Here is an 18,798-nt window from a genome sequence, read left to right on the forward strand (position 1 = left end):
CTTATCTCCTTAATGTCTACATGATCTATAATGATGTCCCATACTATGTTTTGTCTTGCTAATTGTTGGTGAGAGAATGTGGCAGCTGAAAGACAACTGAATTATGTTTGATTTTACAGAATGAATGACAAAATGATGTCCCAAATTCTCAAGGTCATGTAAAAGGCAAAAAGAAGTAGGTCCATACATATTAGAAATTTTCCTAAGACTAAAGCAAGATTTTTCTCCATATTTAGAGATACTATTCTTGTCTGGATATGCAACTGTTTGTTTGTTTGTTTGCTTGTTTTTTCTTTTCTTTTTTTCAAAATAAAAAGCCCAAAGTGTAGAGGTTTTTGGTTCTAGTCCCAGTTCTGACCCTGATCAGCCAAAAGAGCTTGCAGGTATCATTTTCTTCCCTGAACCTCCACTGCCTCATCTACAAAGTGGGGGTGTTTAGATTGATGAATTTTGTGTTGTTTTGTTTTTTTTAAAAGTAAACTCTACCCCCAATGTGGGGCTTGAACTCATGACCCTTAGATCAAATTTCATGCTCTACCAACAGAGCCAGCCAGGCACCCTGCAACTGGTTATTTTGAAAGGATGGATGAGGCGCTTGGGTGGCTCAGTCGGTTTAGTGTCTGACTCTTGATATTGGCTTAGGTCATAATCTCATAGTTTGTGAGTTTGAGCCCCATGTCAGGCTCTGCGCTGACAGAGTGGAGCCTGGTTGGGATTCTCTCTCTCTCCCTCTCTCTCAAAATAAATCTTAAAAAAACATTAAAAAAAAATAAAGTGTCCTTAATACATAAAAGGCTGTTGGCTAGGGCCAAACTCTATGTACCAATACTTGAGAGTGTAAGACTAATTAGGACTGTGAATCATATCTGTCATGCACTGTACAATTTCAAAGTATTTTCATATACATTATCTCATTTGTTCTTTCCTATATTTCCCTTTAAAATAAACAAGTATTTGATCTATATGAATAGGCTCCTTCAGGCCTTTACAACTTGAAGCATGCTGATTCCCTAGACCTGGCAAACTCATGTTAATGTTTGATGTTATTTAAAACTTCCCCTACTTTATAAATGTTTCCCTATATAATGTTTCCCCTTCAAGCAGAATTAGGCTTTTTATTATCTTTTTTCCTATAACATTTTGTTATATAACTACTTAGAACACTTTATATTGCTGGTCAAGAATTATTGTTATATCTCTTTTCCCCCCACCAATTTTGACCTTGGGAGCAGACACTGCATCTTCCTCACTTCTGAATCATCAAATGCTTGATACAAAACATCAATACTTGTTGAATGAATAAACTATACATCGTATTGCTGATGAAGAAAAAAGGCTTTTCATCTCCCTGTGTAAAAGCCTACATGATCTGAGCCTCTGCTGTCTCTCTGACCTCATTATCATGTTCTCCCAAACTCACTTTCCTTTAGCTCAGTCTCATTGCTGTTCCTCAAAAATGCCAAATACACCCTTATGTCAAGGTCTTTGCACTTGCTGGTCTCTGCCTGTAATATTCTTTCCTTATCTCATTATCTCAATTCCTTTAGGTTTTGGCTCCAATGTCACCTTATCATGGTGGTCTTGCCCATTTACCCTATAAAAAATAACTGCTTCCCTCCTACACTAGCATTCTATGCTTATCTCTTGTTATTTTTCCCTATAGCATGTATTATCAATTGACAAATATATATTACTCATGTTTTTAATGGTCTTCTCCCACTACAATATAAATTTCATAAAGGCAGGGACTTTGTTAAGTTGCTATATCTCTGGCACCTGGGACAGTACCTGGCACATACTAGGATTAAACAAATATTTACTGAATGAATATAATACATTAAAAACAATGTTAATCTGAGAAATGACAGCAGTGGCAACTTGGCTTCCAGATGATTTAGCCCTTTTTAACTCCTACCCAAAAATACTCAGACAGCGTGAATACTAGTATATTAAAAAGATTACTGTTATAAGAGAATGCATGCAGCCCTTTCAATAAATAATTGTTTTGAATACTCTACTAGATACTTGGGATATGTATGATCCTAGGAGCTCAAAATTAGAAGAAACGGGTTGTTTTTTGCACAGGGGCCATGCTAATCTTCTTTGTATTGTTCCAATTTTAGTATAAACTTTTTTGTTTTTACTGTTTATTTTTGAGAAAGAGAGAGGGAGAGAGAGAGAGAGAGAGAGACAGAGCGCAAGTGGGGGAGGGGCAGACAGAGACAGAGACAGAGAATCCAAAGCAGGCTCCAGGCTCTGAGCTGGCAGCACAGAGCCTTACTGTGAGATCATGCACTGAGCCGAAGTTGGATGCTTAACTGACTGAGCCACCCAGGCGCCCCCCTAACTTTAGTATATATGCTGGTGAACTGAGCACAGAAGACATGGGTTTCAATCCCAGTTCTATCACAGCTACCAACCAATGACTCTAGCTAACTCGTTTTTAATTTTGTCTGTTTTCTCTACTACAAACTAAAAATACCTACATTGTCTAGATCCAAGAATTGTGATCATGAAATGATACTTAAATACACATAAATTATAAAGCCTTACACAAATATAAAAGAATCACGTATTTCTAAAGTGTATTTGAGAAACATTTAGGAAATGAAGTATAAAAAGTTCTAAATTAGAAAAATTGCAAAGATTCCCACTGAAGCAAATTAATTACAATTAACCATAATCATAAATATAAAAATATAAAATATAAATTTGGAAATATTGTTTCCTTAGTCTGATAATTCTCATTGACATTAAAAGATATAATAATTGACTACAAATGTAAAATCTTGTTCATAATCTATAATTTATAGGTTATTAAAAGTAATAGATGGATTGTAGCCTTACTTACCCTATAGGTAAAAACTGATACAGAATAAGATCAAGCTTTTTCTGTTCTTGCCAGAAATGTCTGAAGACCAAAGGTATCCATGGAATGACAGCTGTGGGACGAATTATGAAGGCAAGTGCCACCAGGGATGAGTACTTGACACTATAAGCAAGGAAAATGTGTTACAGGAAACAAGTTTAGAAGTGATCTACAATTTATGCTGTAATATAACATTTTAAAAAATAATAGCATTTTCCTTTTGGTATAAATAGCTATGTGATCTTGGGTAAGTTACTTATACTTCTGACTCTTAATTTTTCTTATCCATAAAAAGAGGTAATATCTAAGGTCTTTTCCAGCTCTGATATCCCAATTCTAGTCTTTTAAATTAAGAAGCTATTCATTGTCTTAATGTTGGTCTTGTTTGCTGAAAGGTATAATAATTTTTAGCTATACAACTCTGCCAATTGCTTTCCCGATGGAAAAATGATCAAGTCTCTCTTAAGGAGATAAAAGAAAGTCACACAAAACCATTCTCTAAGAAAAAGAAAATAAATGCATTTAAGGAAACATTAGGATTATTTAGGCAATGATGAGCTTCTGAGTACATATGATCTTCTTTTGAAAGTAAGCTGCTAATTTTATCCAAATGAAAAATATGTATGTATAATTGATTAAAAAAAAACCCTACTATACAAACTCTAAGAGCATGGATAGAAATGTGGATTTTTATTATTAGGACTTCTCTCAATAACTGGCTAAAGGAGACTAGTAATTTAATCATGAGGACTACAGACAGTAGATTATTACATGGAAATAGACTTAGCCCTGCTTAAAATTTAAAGCAGGGAAAACAAAACAACTTTATGGTACCATTATATATCTATTAACTAATAAGTAGCTATAGAGAAATTTCTGATGTTGGTGAGGATAGAGCAGGGATTTCAAATTCAAGTGCCTACAGAGACCACATAAATAATAAAAATGAGTGATGCAGACCATGGGGAGGCTCTGATACACGAAGGAATCCTTGCCCAAAATGTTGCTGGGCCTCTCATTTTTTCAAAAGAAACCAGAAATCCAGATTTTATGTAAGATCTCCCAATTTTAAAATGTTTCCAAGTAGTTTCTTCAAAAAACAAAACAAAAGCCACTGTGCAGGTGAAATAAAATATATTCATAGGTTGGTTTGTTTTGCATACATCCTAATGCAACCTCTGCTGTAGTGAAACTACTAACAGCATCCCCGGATGGATGTACACTTGTAGTCCTAACCTCACTCCAAACTTTCACACTTGTATTTCTTACTTTTTTTCTGAGTATTTCTACACAGATCTCTACTGGCATTCAAAATCAAAGTGTCTGAAATAAGCTCCAAACCTTCTCTGAAAACTGTTCAGTGTCTAATATTTAATAGTATCACTCAGTTTCTCAGTCTTAAAATTTTAGAGTCCCTTAAATAGCAGTATCTCGTCCCACACATCCACTTTGTTTCCTTCCCATTCCCATCGTTTTACATCAAGTTCTGTCACTTGTCAGGAATATTTTCATAGTTCTTGTTTTCTTTCTTTCCTTCCTTCTTTCCTCCCTTCCTTCCTTCCTTCCTTCCTTCCTTCGTCCCTCTCCCTCCCTCCTTCCTTTCCTCCTCTCCTCCCCCCTCCTCCCCTTTGTCAAGCTTTCCTTCCTTGCCTGCCTTCCTTCCTTCCTTCCTTCCTTCCTTCCTTCCTTCCTTCCTTTGTATTGCCCTCAAATATTCCTTTACTTAATTAACATCATTGTCATCAGCAACACTTACTGAGCACTTACTTTGTAAGAGACCCTGTGCTATATGTTTTATATAGATTCTCACTGAATTCTATTTTTTTTTTTTTTAATTTTTTTTTCAACGTTTTTTATTTATTTTTGGGACAGAGAGAGACAGAGCATGAGCGGGGGAGGGTCAGAGAGAGAGAGACACAGAATCAGAAACAGGCTCCGAGCCATCAGCCCAGAGCCCGACGCGGGGCTCGAACTCACAGACCGCAAGATCGTGACCTGGCTGAAGTCGGACGCTTAACCGACTGCGCCACCCAGGCGCCCCCCTCACTGAATTCTAATGAGAGATGTTTTATTATCATTTTACCGAAATCAATGCTTAGGTATTCTCACACCATCATTAAATCTTTCATTTATAATAATTGCATTTTATTTTATTAAAATTTTTTTTTAAAGTTAATTTATTTTGAGAGAGAGAGAGAGAGAGAGAGAGAGAGAATCCCAAGCAGGCTCCGCACTGTCAATGAGGAGCCTGATGCGGGGCTCGAACTCCCCAACTGTGAGATCATGACCTGAGCCGAAGTCGGACAATTAACCGACTGAGCCACCCAGGCCCCCCTGTAATAACTGCATTTTTAAAGAAGTTTGCAAAATATCATATATTCTAAGGCCAGGAATAGTACCTGTCATGCTTATCCAGGGAAGAATGCTTATGCAGTAGTTGTCTGTGCTACGTGACCTTCCCTGCTTGCTGAATCAGGGGAGGGCATCTGAACCCAGGCAATCTAAGACAGGCTAGTGTGAAACTATGTCCAAATAGGGATAATGCATTTAACAGACCTAATCAGATTTTCTCAAACTGAATGTATAGAGAATGTTGGACAGTTGGTAGTGAGGACAGAAAGGGAGACTAGCTATAAGCTTAAAATTAGACAACCAAAACAGATTCACAGATGAGGCTATAAAGACACAACAGAACAGACTTTTCCTCAAAACTGCCTCGGATTCTATAAAATTCATTCATTTCACTTATGTGGCTGAGATACTCTATAATTTTCTTCTGCGCCTGGCTACAAGGTGCCTCTTTTCCTTATTTTTATTTTTAACCTTACAGTAAAGCTCTCATCATATAGGTATGCTTAACTGAATGCCTATTCTTGCAATCAGGAGTCTAATGCAGAAACGATTTTATTTGATTTGATTCTCCCAACAACCTTTTTATATAGGAAGAATGGATACTAGTTTTTTAATTAGATCAAATTCTGGCTTTCCCCCTTTCACTATATCCTAAATACTGGTACTGCAAGAGAATTCTTTCTAAATCATATTTGGTTATGTCATGCTTTTCAAAAGTCTTCAATATTTGATAGTTTCTTACAACCTACAGAATAAAGTCTAAATTCTGCAGAAGGGCAGAGTCCCATTTCTGACTCATCCCTTATTCTTCTCTTCTCACTACAGAAGTGAGAACACTAGAGTGTGTGGCAGAATGGACAACCTGCCCACGATAAGATAAAACCCTTTTACAGCCTGTGTTTTTGCTCATGTTGTTCCCTTTGCTTGGCATTTGCTTCCCGTGTTATACAAGCGCAAATCAGGCCCATATATATTTTTTAATTTACTTTTTAAAATTGAAGTATAGTTGATACACAGTATTATTAGTTTCAAGTGTACAATATAGTGATCTGACATGTACATTATAAAATGCTTACCACAATAAATATAGTTATCATCTGTTACTATACAAAGTTATTACAACATTACTGACTATATTCCCAATGCTATACTTTATATCTTCATGACTTATTTACTTTATAAATGGAACTTTGTACCTCATAATCCCGTTCACATGTTTTTCCCATCCAATCACCCCTCCTCCCATCTGGCAACCATCAGTTTGTTCCCTGTATTTGTGAGTCTGTTTGTTAAGTTTGTTCATTTGTTTTGTTTTTTAGATTCCACTTCTAAGTGAAATAATATGGTAATTATCTTTGTCTGTCTGACTTACCTCACTAATATCCTCTAGGTCCATCCATGTTGTTGTAAATGGCAAGATTTCATTCTTTTTCATGGCTAAGTAATATTCCACTCTGTGTGTGTGTGTGTGTGTGTGTGTGTGTGTGTGTGTGTACACGCATGTGCATGCACACACACACATGCCAAACCTTCTCTATCCATTAATCTATCGATGGATACTTAGGTCACGACCTCTGTATGTTGCCTATTGTAAATAATGCTGCAGTAAACAGAAGTGTGTATTAATGTTTTCATTTTCTTTGGATAAATACCCAGATGTGGAATTGCTGGACTATATGTATGGTATTTCTATTTTTAATTTTTGGAGGAACTTCCATACTGTTTTCCATAGTGGCTGCAACAATTTACATTCCTGCCAACAGTGCATGAGGGATCCCTTTTCTCCAATCCAAGCCAGCACTTATTTTTTTGTCTATTTGATACAGCCATTCTGAGAGGTGTGAGGTGATATCTCATTGTAGTTTTGATTTGCATTTCTCTAATGGTTACTTATGTTTAGCATATTTTCATGTTTTTTGGCCATCTATAGGTCTTCTTTGGAAAAGTGTCTATTTAGGTCTTCTGCCCATTTTTTTCATGTGATTTTTAATTGTAGTATTCTTTATGTATTTTGGATATTAACCCCTTACCAGATATATCATTTGAAAATATCTTCTCCCATTCAGTAGGTTGCCTCTAAATTTTGTTGGTTCCCTTTGATGTGCAAAAAAGCTTTTTATTTCCAGGTAGTCCCAATAGCTTATTTTTAATTTTGTTGCTCTTGCCTGGGGAGACAGATCTAAAAATATATTGCTAAAACTGACATCCAAGAGTTTACGACCTGTTTTCTTTTGGGAGTTTTATGGTTAAAGGTCTTACATTTAGGTCTTTAATCTGTTTTATTTTTTTTGTATATGGTTTGAAAAAAGTGTTTGAGTTTCAGTCTTTTCCATGTAACCATCCAGTTTTCCCAACACTACTTTTTGAAGAGACTGTCTTTTACCCATTGTATATTCCTGCCTAGCTTTGTCATAGATTAATTGACCACAGAAGTGAGGGTTTATTTCTGGGCTCTCTTTTCTTTCTTTCTTTTCTTTTCTTTTCCTTTTCTTTCTTTTTTGTTTTTCTTTCTTTCTTTCTTTCTTTCTTTCTTTCTTTCTTTCTTTCTTTCTTTCAGACAGAGCATAAGCACACAAAATGGGGGAGGGGCAAAGGGAGAGGGAGAGAGAGAATCTCAAGCAGGCTCCATGCCCAGTGCAGAGCCTGATGCAGGGCTCAATTTCATGACAGTGAGATCATGACCTGAGATGAAATCAAGTCATATGCTTAATCTAGTGAGCCACCTAGGCACTGGGCTCTCTGTTCTGATCCATTGATCTATGTTTTTATTTTGGTGCCAGTACCATACTTTTTTGATTACCGTAACTTTGTAGTATAGTTTGAAATCTGGGAGTGTGATACTTACTGCTTTGTTCTTTCTCAAGATTGCTTTGGCTACTCAGGGCTTTTTGGTGGTTCCATACAAATTTTAGGGTTAATTTCTGAGAAAAATGCTATTGGCACATTGATGAGATAGCTTTGGGTAATATGGACATTTTAACAATATTAATTTTCCAATTCATGAACAAGGTATATCTTTCCATTTACTTGTGTCATCTTCAGTTTCTTTCATGAATGTCTTATAGTTTTAAGAGTACAGGTCTGGGGCACCTGGGTGGCTCAGTCGGTTGAGCGTCTGACTTCGGCTCAGGTCATGATCTCGCGGTCCGTGAGTTCGAGCCCCGCATCGGGCTCTGTGCTGGCAGCTCAGAGCCTGGAGCCTGCTTTCGATTCTGTGTCTCCCTCTCTCTCTGCCCCTCCCCTGCCTCTCTCTCTGTCAAAAATAAATAAACATTAAAAAAAAATTTTAAAAAGAAAAGAGTACAGGTCTTTCACTTCCTTAGTTAAATTTATTCCTAGGTATTTTTAAAATGCATTTATAAATGGAATGGTTTTCTTAATTTCTCTTTCTGCTAGTTTGTATAGAAACACAACAGATTTCTATATATTAATTCTGTATCCTATAACTTTACTGAATTCATTTATTAGTCCTAATAGTTTGTGTGTGTGTGTGTGTGTGTGTGTGTGTGTGTGTGTGTGTGGACTTTATGGTTTTTGATATGTAGTATATTAACTGCAGTAGTGAGTTTTACCTCTTCCATACCAATTTCTTTTTCTTGTCTGATTGCTGTGGTTATGACTTCCAGTACTATGTGGAATAACAGTGGTGAGAGTGGACAGCCTTGTCTTGTTCCTGATCTTAGATGAAAAGCTGAAAGCTTTTAGCTGTAGGTTTGTCATATGAGGCTTTTATTAGGTTAAGGTATGTTCCCTCTGTATCCACTTTGTTGTGAGTTTTTATCCTAAATGGATGTTGAATTTTGTCAAATGCTTTTCTTAAATTTTTTTTAAAGTTTATTTATCTTGAGAGAGAGTGTGAACGGAGGAGAGGCGGGGGGGGGGGGGGGGGGGAGAGGGAGTCCCAAGCAGGCTCTGTGCTGCCAGCATAGAGTCTGATGCAGGGCTCAAACTCCTGAAACCATGGGATCATTACCTGAGCTGAAACTAAGAGACAGATGCTTAACTGACTAAGCCACTAGATGCCCCTTGTCAAATGCTTTTTAACCTTCATTTTGTTAATGTGGTATATATATCATGTTGATTTGCTTATATTGATCCTTGCAACTCTGGTATAAATTCCACTTGACTGTGGTAAATGATAACTTTTAATGTATTGTTGAATTCAGTTTGCTAATATTTTGTTGAGGATTTTTGCATCTATATTCATTAGGAATATTGGCTCATAATATTCTTCTTCTCCTTCTCTTTTTTTAGTGTCTTTGTCTAATTTTGTTATCGGGGTAATGCTGGCCTCACAATGAATGAACTTAGAAGTGTCCCTTTGTCTTCAATTTTTGGGAACAGTTTGAGGATAAGTACTAACTTTTCTGTAAAAGTTTTATAGAATTTGTTTGTAAAACCATCTGATCCTGGACTTTTAGTGGTTAGGAGTTTTTTGATTGCTGATTCAATTTGATTAATAGAAATCAGTCTGTTCAGATTTTCTATTTCTTTCTAATTCAGTCTTGAAAGAATACATGTTTCCAAATTTACCCATTTCTTCTAGGTTGTCAAATTTGTTGGCATATAATTTTTTGTAGTACTTTTATAATCCTTTATATTTCTATGGTGTTGACTGTAAATTCTGTTTCATTTCTGATTTAAGTCCCTTTATTTCTTGATGAGTCTGGCTAAAGGTTTATCAACATTATTTATCTTATCTTTTTATTTTTTATTTATTTTTTTATAATTGTTTTAAGTTTATTTGTTTTAGAAAGAGAGGCGGAGCATGCACACATGGCAGGGGCAGAGAGAAAGGAGAGAGAGTATTCCAAGCAGGTTCCACACTGTCAGCGTGGAGTCTGATGTGGGGCTCAAACTCACAAACTATGAGATATGACCTGAGCTGAAATCAAGAGTCAGATGCATGGGGTGCATGGGTGGCTCAGTCGGTTAAGCGTCCGACTTCAGCTCAGGTCACGATCTCACGGTCCGTGAGTTTGAGCCCCGCGTCGGGGTCTGGGCTGATGGCTCAGAGCCTGGAGCATGCTTCCGATTCTGTGTCTCCCTCTCTCTCTGCCCCTCCCCCGTTCATGTTCTCTCTCTGTCTCAAAAATAAATAAACGTTAAAAAAAAATTAAAAAAAAAAAAGAGTCAGATGCTTAACCAAATGAGCCACCCAGGCACCCCCTTTTAAAGAATCAGTTGTTAGTTTCACAGATATTTTCTTTTTTTTTATTTATTTCCATTGTGATTTTTTATTGTTTTCTTCTACTAACCTTGGGTTTTCTTTGTTTTTTCTACTTCATTTAGGTACGAGGTTAGATTGAGATTTTTCTTATTTCTTGAAGTAGGCCTGTTTTGCTATAAACTTCCTTCCTAGAACTGCTTCTGTTGCATCCTAAGGATTTTGCAATGTTCTTTCTGTTTTTACTTGTCTCAATATTTTTTGATTCCCTCTTTGATTTCTTTGTTGACCTATTGCTTGTTTAGTTGCATGTTTTTGACCTTCACGGTTTTTTTTCCCCATTTTTTAAAAAACTGTAATTGATTTCTAGTGTTATACTGTTGTGATCAGGAAAGATGCTTGGTAAGATTTCAGTCTTCCTAACTTTATTGAGACTAATTTTTAGCCTAATATGTGATCTATTGTGGAGGATATTCCATGTGCACTTAAAAAAAAAACAAACGTATTCTGGTGTTTGAAGATGAACTAGTCTATGTCTGTTAAGCCCATCTGATTTAATGTGTCAGTAGAGGTACTGTTTTCTGTCTGGACGATCTATTCATTGTTGTAAGTGGGGCATTAAAATGTCCTCCTACTACTGTATTTCTTTTAGGTCTGTTAATATTTGCTTTATATATTTAAGTCCTGCTATGTTGGATTCATATTTACAATTGTTATATCCTCTTGTTGGAGTGATCCCTTTATCCTTATGTAATGTGCTTCTTTGTCTCCTATTATAGTCTTTGTGTTAAAGTCTATTTTTGTCTAAGTATTACCACCACTTTTTTCTTCACTTTCATTTGCATGGAATATCTGCACTCATCACTTTCAGTACATATTTTTTGGTCTGAATTGAGTCTCTTCTATGCAGCACATAGACTGGTCTTTTTTTTTTTTTTTTTTTAATCCATCCAGTCACTTTATATCTTTTGGTTGGAGCATTTAGTTCCTTTACATTTAATATAATTATTGATAGATATGTACTTATTGTCATTGTTAACTGTTTATTGTTTGTAGCTCTCTGTTTCTTTACTCTTGTGATTTGATGACTTTCATAGTGCTTTGCTTGGATTCCTATTTTTTTGTGTATCTGTTATTGATTTTTAGTGCCATGAGGTTCATGTATAACACTATGTTTACAACAGTTTAAATTGACAGTTGCTTATATCTGAACACATTCTAAAAGCACAGTACATTATTCTCTGCATGATTATGTATTTGAGATCATATTTTACATATTTTTATTTTTGTAGCCCTTAACTAATTATTATAGATGTGGTTGATTTTACTAATTTTGTCTTTTTACTTTTACAAGTAAAAAGACAATAAAAAATAATTATTGTCTTTGAATTTTTATACTAGCTTTAAGTGATTGATCTACTACTTTTACTGTATTTTGCTTTTGTAGTGAAATTTTTCTTTCATAATTTTCTTACTGCTAGTTACGGACTTTTCTGCTTAAAGGATTTCCTTCCACATTTCTTGAAACACTGGTATAGTGGTAATGAACTTTAAACTTCTGTCTGGAAAATTTTTAATCTCTCTTTAATTCTTAGTGGGTAGCACATTCTTGATTATAGGTTTTTTCATTTCAGCTCTTTGAATATATCATGCCAGTCTCTCTGGCTTGCAAAGTTTTGGTAAAAAATCAGCTAGTAGTTGTATGGGTGTTTTGTTGTATGTAAGTAGTTGCTCTTCTCTTGCTGTTTTTTAATATTCTCTAACTTTACTTTTTGGCATCTTCCTTATTATGTGTCTTGTTTTGGACCTCTTTAGGTTCATCTTCTTTGTGGCTCCCTGTGCTTCCTGGACCTGGATATCAGTTTCCTTCCCCAGGTTAGGGAAGTTTTCAGCTATTTTCTCTTCAAATAAGTTTTCTACCCCTTTCTCTCTCTTCTTTTGGGACCCATATAATGCAAATGTTTGTCTGCTTGATGTTGTCCTAGTGTCCCTTAACCTTTCCTCATTAAAAAAAATTCCTTTTCCTTTAGATCTTCTGTTTGGATGATTTCCACTACCCTGTCTTCTAGATTGCTCTTCTGCATCCTCTAATTTGCTGTTGATTCCCTCTAGTATATATTTCATTTCAGTTATTGTATTGTAAAGAACTGATTGGTGTGTGTGTGTGTGTGTGTGTGTATATATATATATATATATATATATATATATATATATATATATATATTTATTTATTTATTTTTTATTTATTTATTTATTTTTCTATCTCCTTAAGTTTTCACTGAGTTCATCCACTCTTCTACGTTCAGTAAGCATCTTTATGACTATTACTTTGAATTCTTTATCAGGTAGATTGCTTGTCTCCATTTAGTTTAGGTTTTGTTTTGTTTTTTTTTAACTGAGGTTTTGTCTTATTCTCATTTACAATATATTCCTCTATCTTGTTTTATCTCTCCGTGTTTGTTTCTTGGTTTTAGGTAGATTAGCTATGTGTCCTGTGTTAAAGGTAGTGTCCCGTGGGCCTAGAAGTACAATTCTCCCTGGTCACCAGAACCAGGCATTCTAGGGGTATCCTCTGTATGGGCTGTGTGACCTCTTGTGATTAGGCCACAAATGCTGTGGGTGTGCTGGTGGGCAGGCTAGCCCCTGGCACAGCTGGCTGAGAGGTCTGGCTGTGGCTGCTGTGGACATGCTGATGGACTTTAGACCTCAGTGTGGCTGGCTCCGAAACCCAGCCACAACTAGTGTGGTATGCTGGTGGGCAGGGCTGTCTACCCCCATCCCAGGGCTGGAGTCACTGTGAAGGGGTACCAGTCCCAACAGAGGCTGCCCCCTGGGTGGGAGCTACTTTGGAGGAGCACCTGCCAGGGTGGGTGGGTTGGGTGGGGCAGGTCTGCAGGAGAATGATGAGCTATGCTAGCGAGGTAAATGGAAAGTACTAAATTATTGCTTGCCAGTGTTGGGCTAGCTGGGCTGAAGGTGGACAAGAAAAATGGTGTCTACTGGCACTTCTGTTCCTGAAGAAAGTGCCCAGCCTCTCCAGTACACTAAAATTTGTCATTAAATCTTATGTCTGGCTCAGGTGATTTTCAACTGCTGCCTCTTTGCTGGTTCTTGGATCAAGTGATACTGTCTGTAGGTCCTTAAACAGCAGAGTCTAGATTTCCTATGGGCCTCGGGTCTTCTGGAGTTAAACCCTACTGATTTCAAAAGCAGACATCATAGGGACCCATATTCCTGATGCAGATCCCCAAGAAGGGGGTGTTCCTGATGTGGAGTTGATCCCCTTTCTCCACAGAGAAGACCTCTACACCTGTGATATCCCGCCTGCTGTGGGTCACTATTGGATACTTCTCAAACTACTGTTTTTCCACTGGGTCTAAATGGTAAGCAAGCCTACATGTGAGCCTTCCAAGTGGGGAATCTCAGTTTCCGATAGCACTTGGGGACCCCGGACATCAACCTTGTCGATTTTCCAAGCCAGATGTACTGGGCGCTTGTTTCTCTGGTACACATCCCAGGACCTGGAGTGCCTGATGTGGAGCACCAATCCCTTGCTCTTCTGTAACAAATGCCTAGCTGGTGAGAACCCTCCCTATTGGGTGCTGCCATACTGTGGTGGGGGTGGGGGGGGGGTCGTGAGACTGTGTCTCTGCCTTTTTTACCTATCTTTACCCTTTGTTGTGGACAGCAGTTCATCTCATTTTTAGATCTTTTTTGGGAGGCAATAATCCATATGTTCCTGTAGAGTTGGTATGTTTGAGGGAAGAGGTGAGTTCAGGATCTTCTTATGCTGCCATATTGGACCTAATCTCCTGGATCCATAAATTTTTTTGTCTGCCCTTCCATATCTCTTTTCCTTTACTCTAAATTTGTTCTGTGTGGAGGGATGCTGACCTGTCTGGACTACATCAATGAGCCCACTTGCTTTCTGGCTTCTGGTTGGCTTTGGTTAACTGGAGGGCAGAAGAGTTGAGTCAGAGTATTTTAACCACCACCCCCACCCCCCGCCCCCAGCTTTCTCCTTGCTATGGCTAAAGGCTGGCTGTGCCTGTCTCCTATTGGGGTCCTCTCTGAAAGTTACAGTTCTATATGGATTCCTGTAACAATTTCCTCTCCTTGGGGACGAAGGAGTAACAGAAATCTCCTCCTGTGACTAGCCCGGGGGTACTCTGATTATCTCCTTATTGACTTTTCTAAACACTGACTAAACATTTGTACACAGTCCTTTTATTAAACTGCCCTTCATTGCCTAGTTTGCATATATCTGTTTCCTACTATAATAAATATATCAACTGAAAATGTGTGGTTTTAATAAACTTGAACATTAGGGAGTCCACCAGACATTACATATGTTGATATTTAAGATTTTTCAAGTTTCGTACATGATTATTAACAGTAATATATCTCACCTGTTCATAGACTTTGAACCTTCCAAAGGATAGTAGAAAAGAGCAATTATAGTGAGAACAGTTTCCATGGTGTTTGTAAGAGTTCTGGTACAGCAATACCATGTGAACCAAGAGCATAACTGGCAAAAAAACTAAGAACAATTATAAGCAAACATATATTGAATGGGAAGTGGAAAAGCTCGGTATTACCTTCTTCTATGGAAAACAGCAAGTCAACATACTGCAAAAATCACATCAAAAGGTAAATGATATTGAAAACAGACATGCCCAAACATTGTTTCCAAGAAGTTATATTACACACAGGTCTGTGATGATTCCACACATATATATGTTAAAGTTAAGTTTATATTTTCAGGTAAATTCTTATGGCATTGCATTTGATTGAAGTCTCACTTCCCACTAAGAGAAGGCATAAAACAGGTTGATGATAGAGTTTATAGAAGACTGAAGTTCATAAGTTCATTCTTCCAGTCAGTATTCCTGAAAATTGCATTTTATTACTGACAAGTCTTTTGACGGTTTTTTATTGACTTTGGTTGGGAATGTTGCCTTATATTTTGATGAAAAATTAAGACAGCACAGGAGAGAATAAAAACATGACTATCAGGATGTATCGTTAAATTTTAATTTGGAAATTGACTAAAATAATAAACCAGTTTTTGGGAGAACATGCAAACAGAACCGTCAAGTCTACAAAGCAAATGTCTTCCAAAAAGCTTGTTAGCTGGTGCAAGGATGTTAAACTAGCTTCCTGTCTCTTGAAATGTAGCCTTTAAAAAATGTTCCAATTGTTTGTGGATTTAAAGACTTTTCTTAAACCAGAAGAATCTAGTACTGCTACTCTGGAGTAAGGATTTCAAAGGCATTATGCTTTTGCCATTTTAGGTTGAGCCTTCAGCAATGTACAGTATATAGAGACTGATTGTATCCTTGAATCAAATTAGGAAGGAGTGAATCACTACTCCAATCTGTCTTTTTAAGGCAAACAAACACCCTACCAGCAGATGTCTTATTAATGATTACTAAATTATTGATATTTATTAATAAATATTTAATAAATTATATTCCAGAAATGTGTTGATTAATTGGTCACTTGGAACTTGGAACACATTTTCTAGTAGACAGGATTAAAAAGGTAGTAAGATTTCTAAGCTGGCTCATATAAGTTTATTTAATTTAGGAAAGAGCCAAGTGAGGTTAACCACAATATTAAAGAATCCAATCACTCTTCAGAATATGGTTTCAATGGGAACCACTGAATGGCTGAATTCAAGACTGAGTGTGAGATCAGGAATCTCCCTACTGTGAAATAAAAAGTCTGACAAAAGACAGTTTTCTACACTACATTCTCTCCCTTACAGAGTCTATTTCAAACATTCTAGCTAGAGGTGAAGGAATGCTTCAGTGAAAATGTACTTCTTAGGCTCAGTCTCAGGTAGCTAGAGGTAGTGAACAAAGCCTGTAAACAGTGGATGTGATCTGTGAGGTAGGCAATTCCTACTGAGTTTTCTTTTTTTAAGAGTTTTTTTTTTTTTAATGTTTATTTATTTTTGAGAGAGAGAGACAGAGAGAGAGAGAGCATGCAGGGGAGGGGGAGAGAGAGAGGGAGACACAGAATCTGAAACAGGCTCCAGGCTCTGAGCTGTCAGCACAGAGCCCAAGACTGGGCTCGAACCCACAAACTGCGAGATCATGACCTGAGCCGAAGTTTGACGTTCAACCAACCAAGCCACCCAGGTGCCCCTAGCAATTCCTACTGAATTTTATGGAGGGTGGGGCAAGGACTCTGACAGGTTTGATGAGTGAAGGTCCTTAAACAGGCTGTTCCTAGGGTTCAGCCTCTCACAGATTTTGAGGGCATCAGTGGCTTCTGTCACCCAAGGTGCAATCAGAAGGAAATATGTGGCATGCACCACTTGCATTTTGTTATTCTTCATTATGGAAGTACCTCGAAAAAGTTGTATAAATTATCTTTTGAAGCTGTTTTGAGAATTGATATTTTTCCATGTGTTTCACGCCTGTAGGATTGAAGTAAGTGACATAGTTTCTAAAGTGTTTAGGACTTACCACCCATTTTGCCATTTGCTGATTTTCTAGTTGCTTCATTAATGAATAAAGCCTGATGTCTGCTACAGCAGACAGAAGTGCTTGGGCAAGTCTAGGAATCCAAATCTTCAACAGTTAAAAAAAAAAAAAAAAGATATTAAAAACATCTTAATGGTTCATGTTGAATTATCATAAGAAATCAACAAACTGATCCAACTATCAATTAAAGGCCATTCTTAGTACAAAAATAGACAATATAGTATTCTTCTGCAAAAATAGTTTTGTTTTTTTTTTTTTTACAAAAATTACATTAATTTTTCAGGGAAATGCCCAAGGTAGTTTTATCATTCTCATTCTTGCTCTGTAATTTATATATTACAACACTACTACTTTTAATTTAGATAGCCAGCAAAACATTTCATTGTGTTAAGGTTCTATTTTACAAGGACATTTAGTGGTTTTTGTTAAATTTTTATGAACTATATACAGTAATGTGTACTAGGTATCATACTAAGTACTTTATATATATCATCTCATTCAGTCCTGCTAACAATCCCTGTGAGATAGGTACTACTTTATAAGTGAGGAAACTGAGGTACAGAGAGGTTAAATAATTTTCCCAAGGCTGCACAGCTAGTTAGTGTGGAAACCAGAATTCAAACCCAAGTCTGCCTACTTCTAAAGCCTGTGCTTTTAACTACTAAGTTATATTACTTCCCCATCCTACAATAAAGATGATAAAATTACTTTTTTTTTTCATAAAAGGACAAGTATTCCACAGTTATAGAAACATAGTAATCAGATGACATTAAAAAGTAATTTAAGGGGAGCCTGGGTGGCTCAGTGGGTTAAGCATCTAACTCTTGATTTCAGATCAGGTTATGATCTCCCTGTTCGTGAGATTGAGCCCTGGATCAGGCTCCGTGCTGACAGCCAGAGGCTGCTTGGGATTCTCTCTCTGGCCCTCCATTGCTCACACTCTCTCTCTCTCATAATAAATGAACACTTTAAAAAAAAAGTAAATTTAAGAGTAAAACTAAAGAATAAATGTACTATAACTTAATTACAGTTAGTAATTCTAATGCTACACATTGACATCTTTGAGAGTTTTAAAACAATGTCAGTTATTATTAGCAAAATAACACACTGGTAGAACACAATTTAAACTTAGTTTGTTCAAGGGTGCCTGGGTGGCTCAGTCGGTTAAGTGTCCAACTTCAGCTTAGGTCATGATCTCACGGTTCATGGGTTCAAGCCCTGTGTCAGGCTCTGTGCTGAACTCTTGCTCAGAGCCTGGAACCTGCTTCAGATTCTGTGTCTCCTTCTCTCTCTGCCCCTCCCCAACTCGTGCTCTGCTTCTGAAAAATAAATAAATGTAAAAACAGGTTTTTTTAAAAAAAAATTTTTATGTTTTATTTATTTTTGAGACAGAGAGAGACAGAGCATGAACAGGGGAGGGGCAGAGAGAGAGAGGGAGACACAGAATCCGAAACAGGCTCCAGGCTCTGAGCTGTCAGCACAGAACCTGATGCGGGGCTTGAACTCACAGACCACGAGATCATGACCTGAGCCGAAGTCGGACACTCAACCGACTGAGCCACCCAGGCGCCCCTAAAAACAGGTTTTTTAAACTTAGTTTGTTCAAAAGATGTGTTTCTAAAAATATATGTAAATTTGTATTTCTGTTAGATCAGTCTTTATTAACTTTATAGTTAGAGTGGCTTTACTATCAGGTATCAGTGGCTTCTAATACTTTATGTTCCTTTTCTTTGTCAATAATCTGCAAATTAAAAAATCTGTAAATTAATGTTTAAGTCTTAAAGGTATGCTGTACATCATAATTTCACTTAAACTGTGTCCTGTAAAATACAGCAAAAGACATCTATGTACATACCTTGTTTACTCTGCATAAAGATCTATATGCTTATGTCTTATCTTTCAGGCCTGAAAGTAGT

At 36.9% G+C, this 18,798-nt stretch overlaps 1 protein-coding gene, 1 long non-coding RNA gene and 1 pseudogene across 3 annotated transcripts in view; 1 reads left to right on the forward strand and 2 right to left on the reverse strand.

Annotated features, from left to right (window-relative positions):
* Positions 1 to 18,798, reverse strand: part of PIGB (phosphatidylinositol glycan anchor biosynthesis class B) — a 40,244-nt gene that overhangs the window by 15,564 nt on the left and 5,882 nt on the right. The window contains exons 4-6 of one of the 2 annotated variants that reach the window (XM_058737666.1): positions 16,865 to 16,969; positions 14,798 to 14,928; positions 2,852 to 2,992 (exon numbers count right to left, since the gene is read on the reverse strand). In XM_058737666.1, the coding sequence (XP_058593649.1) occupies positions 2,852 to 2,992; positions 14,798 to 14,928; positions 16,865 to 16,969 (377 nt within the window). The remainder of the gene's footprint in view (positions 1 to 2,851; positions 2,993 to 14,797; positions 14,929 to 16,864; positions 16,970 to 18,798) is intronic. The other variant, XM_058737667.1, reaches the window with a different exon arrangement.
* On the reverse strand, positions 2,053 to 2,147 carry LOC131518383 (U6 spliceosomal RNA; annotated as a pseudogene).
* On the forward strand, positions 7,712 to 10,889 carry LOC131516533 (uncharacterized). The gene is made up of 2 exons (XR_009264130.1): positions 7,712 to 8,300; positions 8,528 to 10,889. It is a non-coding gene; the product is annotated as an uncharacterized LOC131516533 (long non-coding RNA).

The sequence above is a fragment of the Neofelis nebulosa genome, chromosome 7 (genome assembly GCF_028018385.1).
Source record: "Neofelis nebulosa isolate mNeoNeb1 chromosome 7, mNeoNeb1.pri, whole genome shotgun sequence".
Lineage (NCBI taxonomy): Eukaryota > Metazoa > Chordata > Mammalia > Carnivora > Felidae > Neofelis > Neofelis nebulosa.